Below are 7,162 nucleotides of genomic sequence, written 5' to 3'. Positions count from 1 at the left end.
GTATATACAATTTGTCCTTGAAATCAGATGATTTTTTTAAACTCTGGATCTTGGATATCCAGACCTTCAAAATTGCGACCATGGTAATCAATGTCTCCCAAAACCCTAGTATACCAATATACACTAAAATCTAATGATTCCTTTCTGAATCATGGCGGCCATATTGAATTTCACAGGAAATCCCTACTGCACATCTACATACCACCAGCTATTACCATGTACAATACCAAACCAATTTGCCAAACGGTATTAACTCTCTGGAGATTATTTATGAGCAGACAGACAGAGATTATTTTAGAACTCCCACATCTAAGATGTGGGCCTTAAGATTATATAATTATTGATGAGCATATTACATTAGATTTGGTGTACAAATAAATGACGACAAGATTTCATTGCTACAACTACTGGTAAAATGACAGATATCAAACTACACAAGATTTCACTGATACAACTACTGGTAAAATGACAGATATCAAACTACACAAGATTTCACTGATACAACTACTGGTAAAATGACAGATATCAAACTACACAAGATTTCACTGATACAACTACTGGTAAAATGACAGACATCAAACTATTTCACTGATACAACTACTGGTAAAATGACAGACATCAAACTATTTCACTGATACAACTACTGGTAAAATGACAGACATCAAACTATTTCACTGATACAACTACTGGTAAAATGACAGACATCAAACTACACAAGATTTCACTGATACAACTACTGGTAAAATGACAGATATCAAACTACACAAGATTTCACTGATACAACTACTGGTAAAATGACAGATATCAAACTACACAAGATTTCACTGATACAACTACTGGTAAAATGACAGACATCAAACTATTTCACTGATACAACTACTGGTAAAATGACAGACATCAAACTACACAAGATTTCACTGATACAACTACTGGTAAAATGACAGACATCAAACTACACAAGATTTCACTGATACAACTACTGGTAAAATGACAGATATCAAACTACACAAGATTTCTTGCTACAACTACTGGTAAAATGACAGATATCAAATTAAAGTACTCAACACTTCACTGATACAACTACTGGTAAAATGACAGATATCAAACTACACAAGATTTTACTGATACAACTACTGGTAAAATGACAGATATCAAACTACACAAGATTTCATTGCTACAACTACTGGTAAAATGACAGATATCAAATTAAAGTACTCAACACTTCACTGATACAACTACTGGTAAAATGACAGATATCAAACTACACAAGATTTCACTGATACAACTACTGGTAAAATGACAGACATCAAACTACACAAGACTTCACTGATACAACTACTGGTAAAATGACAGATATCAAACTACACAAGATTTTACTGATACAACTACTGGTAAAATGACAGATATCAAACTACACAAGATTTTACTGATACAACTACTGGTAAAATGACAGATATCAAACTACACAAGATTTCACTGATACAACTACTGGTAAAATGACAGATATCAAACTACACAAGATTTCACTGATACAACTACTGGTAAAATGACAGACATCAAACTACACAAGATTTCACTGATACAACTACTGGTAAAATGACAGATATCAAACTACACAAGATTTCACTGATACAACTACTGGTAAAATGACAGACATCAAACTATTTCACTGATAAGACTTCACAACTACTGGTAAAATGACAGACATCAAACTATTTCACTGATACAACTACTGGTAAAATGACAGACATCAAACTATTTCACTGATACAACTACTGGTAAAATAACAGACATCAAACTATAAATTGTGGGTACAGTTACTATGGGAGATAACTTTGAAAATGGATATAACTGAAATTGTAGAGAAGTGTGTGAACTGTGGCTAGAGCTAAAAAAGACGACAACTTTGTGAAATATTTGTAAAGTGGTATACCTCTGAATTACAATAAGAAATAAAATGGGAGATAACTCTAAATTTTAGCTATAACTGCATGTATAATGGGATACCGTATTCGACCTAATAGGCGCACATGTCCCTATAAGCGCCCCTCCCCCTTTTTTGAGACCTCGATTTCATTTGTCCATGCATAAACAAAGACCAAAACTATACAATACTGTAAAGATTTGCAACAATTTCGTCTTTTTAGCACCTTTTCATTTTTCGATTTTTCAAACGCCCTGGGCACTTATTGGGTCGAATACAGTTTGCTAAAATTGACAATAGTAACAAAAAACATGAATTTAACAAACATTAAGCATGCTAAAATATTATAATAAAATATTATTTAAAACAAAACAAAGTGAATGCATCTAAATTGATTTACATTGATAGGAAAAGCACTTTAAGTCTGCTTCAAGTTTTCACCAAAAATATTTGTGCCTGCACCACCTGTCCGCCTATACACTATTTGTGTCTGTTCCTGAGTTTTTTCTGCTCCATTTTTCCATCAAAACTATTGTGTCTGCTCCAGAGGTATTTGTGTCTGCATGCTCCAGAGGTATTTGTGTCTGCTCCAGAGGTATTTGTGTCTGCTCCAGAGCTATATGTGTCTGCTCCAGAACTCTTTTTGTCTGCCCTAGAACTATTTGTGTCTGCTCCAGAGCTATTTTTGTCTGCTCAAGAACTATTTGATTCCGCTCCAGAGCTATTTGTGTCTGCTCCAGAGCTATTTGCGTCTGCTCAAGAACTATTTGATTCAGCTCCACGGCTTTTCGTGTCTGCTCCAGAACTATTTGTGTCTGCTCCAGAACTATTTGTGTCTGCCCCAGAAATATTTGTGTTGCTCCAGAACTTTTGAGTCTGCTCCTAGCTATTTGTGTCTGCTCCAGAACTATTTGTCTCTGCTCTAGAGCTATTTGTGTCTGATCCAGAGCTTTTTGTTTCTGCTCCAACTTTCTACCTATTTGTGTATGTTCCAGCTTTCAAAGAATTCATTGTCCCTGCTGAGGTGGGTTGAAGAACCACTGTCGAGTTAAAGTATTGGAAGGTGACGGCATTTGAACTTCTAATGAACTGGGATCATAATCACTGGCGACACGACGGTTTACCTAGAGGGAAAATTATATTCATTTAATACTGCATTTTCTTCTCTCCAACACTTGACAAGTTTATCCCGCAGTTGCTTGGGAAAAAGTTATCTCTGTCTTTTACCAGGGTAGAGAAAAGACAGCTCACATGCGCTTGACAATGATGTCATCGATACTTGTGGAGACTACTGTCAAGGACATCATCATTTTTTGAAGATGCATTGCGACATCTCTGTGATGTTGACACTATAGAAATAACTCTAAATAACTGAATTTTTCTTCAAAACATGGGAGAAAAAAAATTAAACATGGGTTTATCAGTGGACAGGGATATCTCAACCCGAGTGAAAAATGTTGGCTGGTCAACTCGGAGCTTGCCGAGGGTTGGCAGCCAAAATCTTTCAAAATAGTCCCATGTACGAGTCTATTAATCTATAAGTCCTTTGTCACGTGCCATTGTATAATTATATGTATGTTAGTTTGTAATTTGGATTTCGCGCCATTTAAGTTTCTCTAAAGAGTCCGAAAGGTAAGTCACACATGCACACAGGTGTGAGTTGAAAGCAGAGGACACAGGTAAAACGGTAGCGAACAATAGCAGGGTTGGAATTCAGAGCGCGAAATACAGCTTGCGGTAAGTAAATACATTTATATGTCCTTGTCATAGTATTAATTATAATGAGGTTTCATATATATAGGTATTTGCTATAGTTTATAAGTTATGGTTAGGTGTAATTCACCCGGCGTTTGTGCTTGCGTACACGGTAACGTGTGTGCACGGGCCATGTGTATATGCGTGAGTATGAGGCCGGGTGTGTTTTGTAAAGCATTGTTAGGTTGTTAAGTCAGCATACGTGATATTATTTACCATAAATGCTTAGAAATGAGATGATTATCTTAGTATTAGTGATATAGCTATATAGTATGCCTTTGAGATAGTCAATATTAAGATAAATAGCATTTATTTGTATAGAGCAAACATATAATTGTTAATTGGTGTTATATCATAACATACGTATATTATAGCTTTCCACCCATGGAGAACTAGAGAACTATCCAGAAACTGATGGATACATATGCCATTAAGCCATATCGTCGCTAGCCAATGTGACCTCTACATATACCAGAAGATCTGTGTGACCTCTACGACAAGTCGCGGGTCTGTATGACCTCTACATTTATCAGAAGGTCTGTGTGGCCTCTACGACTACTAGCGGGTCTGTGTGACCTCTACATTCACCAGTGACGGGTCTGTGTGACCTTCACCTAGTTATTTCCGAACAGTGGATTGTACCAATGGAAAGCAACCATATGATGATCATTTTTATATCGTTGTAAATAAACATCTGTACATAATATATCATGATAACGTTAGATGGAGAGAGCCTGTTGTATGAGTGTGTGTTATGTGCTGCTATGACTGTAATTAGTATTATTTGTTATAAATAAACTTGTAAATATTGTATTCTGGGAGTCTGACTGATGTTTAAAGGAAGGTTGAACAATTTCATTCGGTTCTCGTTACATCCTTTATCAGGAGTGACTAGAGTGTTGGTCTCTGTCTGTCCAGATACTGGGTTTACTGATGACAACTTGAGAAAGGATTTGGGCCAAAGGTCATTATTGCAAAAATAAAAAATAAAATTTCATCAAATTTTGGTTTCCAGATGATATCATATAGCCCGTTATTTTTGCAAGTCAAAATATTTGCAATTTGAAATGAAAATTTTAGCACGTCATTGCACTTCATTTAAGTACAGCGCTAAAATTTGTCTGAGCGTAATTGTGTATACCAATTACATCGAACATTTGAGTGAGCTAATACAGTATGAGATAAAAATTTGTAGATAGTTAGATATAATGCAAACCTCTCTCATCATTATATCTATTTCATAAAGTGAGGCTTCTTCCTTGAAGACTTCTACAAGTTTTTGTATAAACCAACTGCCGTCCTCACTATCAAGGTAGGAAACATGTCCTAAAAAGATGAAAAAGAAGAAAAAAATCTTAAGTAAACATGACCGCCGAAGACAGATGCATGATGTTATCAGTGCAAAATCATAACTGATAATTGAAACATGCACTTTTAATTTTTCTGAAACATTAATATCTAAAAGCATTATTGTACTTTTAAAAGAAGATGTATACAACAATCCTATAACTCTAAACTGCTAAATTACATATTTGTAAATCGCTGTGAAAGAATCGTTAGACATGAAAATATTAATTTATGTTGCACTAAAATAAGTCAGTTTACAGATAATGTCATGGATACACAGTAGAAATAGTTCAGATTAAATCTGGTCTTGAGCCAAATTGAGTCATCAAAGAGGTTCAACTGTCTGTCAATAATAAACTAAAATTTTCACTATTTTGGGTCATCAAGAGAAATATTTTGCTAGTATGACGGATACCTTGGAATGTGGAGTAGGCTATGTAGAGATCCTTGAAGGAAGGGTTAGTCTCTGGTAGTGTTAACTGGGTGGTGGGACGGACGTCTGGTACATTGGAAGGGGGGTGAAGTGTGACGTCTGCCTGTGCTACTGTAGGCTGCAACTCAACAGTACTGAAGTGACTGCCAAAATCTCGCTCACCTGTGGAGAAAGAAACAACGACTTACCGGTTTTACTGGCGACAATTCAATAGAAGTTTACAGCTCATGTTTGATACATGTATTACAATGTATAAATATCAATATGAAACAGGGTTTCAATTACTCAGTTTGTTTTATTCTGATGATGGATTGCAGAAAACCTACATCAATGTCACTGATTATACACGCTTCCTGCTAGGTGGTTACACGTACCATAGTGGCAAACCATGATCATACATATTTATATTATTACAAGAATTCCACGGAAGTGGATGTGTCGCCTGGACAGCATCACAAAAAAACTTATTTACAGTTGAAAATATTGTTAATAATTAGGTGAAGTTAACAGGTCTGTAACTCTTGCAAATATTGATGGATTTTTACCAGTATCAAATCCATCTAAGATCTCATTGATATAAAGCAATATATCAAATTTAGTTGAAATCAGACAATGAATACTAAAGTTATTGAGCGGAAACCATGTTTTGACGATTTTAAAGTCCCATAACTCTTGCAATATTGACGGATGTTGACCAATATCAAACTCATTCGAGATCTCATTGATATAAAGCAATATACCAAATTTGGTTGAAATCGGACAATAATTACTAAAGTTATCGAGCGGAAACCATGGATTTATCTATTTTGACAATTTTAAAGTCCTGTAACTCTTGCAAATATTGACGGATTTTGACCATTATCGAACTCATGCGAGATCTCATTGATATAAAGCAACATACCAAATTTGGTTGAAATTGAACGATAGATACTTAAGTTATCGCATGGAAACCATTTCCCATACGCCGTCACCAATGCCGACGCCTGACTTAGTGATACCTAAGTGTCGCCCTTGCGTTGCAGGCGATACAAAAAGTGGTCAAAATATTATACACTCACGCCCTCTACAGGAATTCAAAACAAATAATTTTGGTTTTCCAATCATAGGTTGGCATGTTTGAGGGCCAAATATCTTGAAGACGTCACTGAGAAGATTAACTGCCTCGCCGTCTATTCCATACACATTGTCGCTATCGCCATGGCACAGGAGGCACACGACAAGGGAGTCCACTATCGTCAAACCTTCATATCGGGTTAATTCTGATAATATGCTCTTCATTTCCTAAAACAATAAAGAAAAGTAAACTGCCACACCTTCATGTCAGGTTTAATCTGGGTTTTTTTTAATTCCATACACACTGAAGATAAATATCATGGAACCCCTTTAGATCCAGTGAAATTGCCATTTGCTTTAAATAATTCAATTTTGCTTGCTACGAGCATTTTCATTGGCTTAAAAATTTACTTTATCAGCCCATAAAGGAAAAAATAACGTTGCTTCTGATTGGCTGAGATGACGGCGTAATGATTTCATAGACAAAAGAGTCCCAAAATGAATCTTGAATATTGAAGAGATTATCTTTAGTAAATTGAATTATAAGGATTAACTTGAATAGATTTTTTATGTTATGGAGATATAACACAAAAATCTGAGTGTACTCTCATCATAAACCGCTTCGCGGATTATTTAGAGTACTCTCAGAT

The 7,162-nt window shown here is 35.5% G+C and overlaps 1 protein-coding gene across 5 annotated transcripts in view; it reads right to left on the bottom strand.

The window, feature by feature from the left end:
• The window catches only part of LOC138319335 (caspase-6-like), a 32,998-nt gene that overhangs the window by 18,014 nt on the left and 7,822 nt on the right, over window positions 1–7,162 (bottom strand). For 4 of the 5 annotated variants that reach the window (XM_069262418.1, XM_069262441.1, XM_069262434.1 and 1 more), the window contains 4 exons: window positions 6,518–6,740; window positions 5,442–5,621; window positions 4,896–5,005; window positions 2,900–3,048 (listed from right to left, as the gene is read on the bottom strand). In XM_069262418.1, the coding sequence (XP_069118519.1) occupies window positions 2,932–3,048; window positions 4,896–5,005; window positions 5,442–5,621; window positions 6,518–6,740 (630 nt within the window). In that variant the 3' untranslated portion in view covers window positions 2,900–2,931. Of the gene's footprint in view, window positions 1–2,899; window positions 3,049–4,895; window positions 5,006–5,441; window positions 5,622–6,517; window positions 6,741–7,162 lie in introns of those variants that run through there. The other variant, XM_069262449.1, reaches the window with a different exon arrangement.

This window comes from Argopecten irradians, chromosome 1, assembly GCF_041381155.1.
Source record: "Argopecten irradians isolate NY chromosome 1, Ai_NY, whole genome shotgun sequence".
In the NCBI taxonomy this organism is placed as follows: Eukaryota; Metazoa; Mollusca; class Bivalvia; order Pectinida; family Pectinidae; genus Argopecten; species Argopecten irradians.
This window is presented reverse-complemented; position numbering and strand designations above follow the sequence as displayed.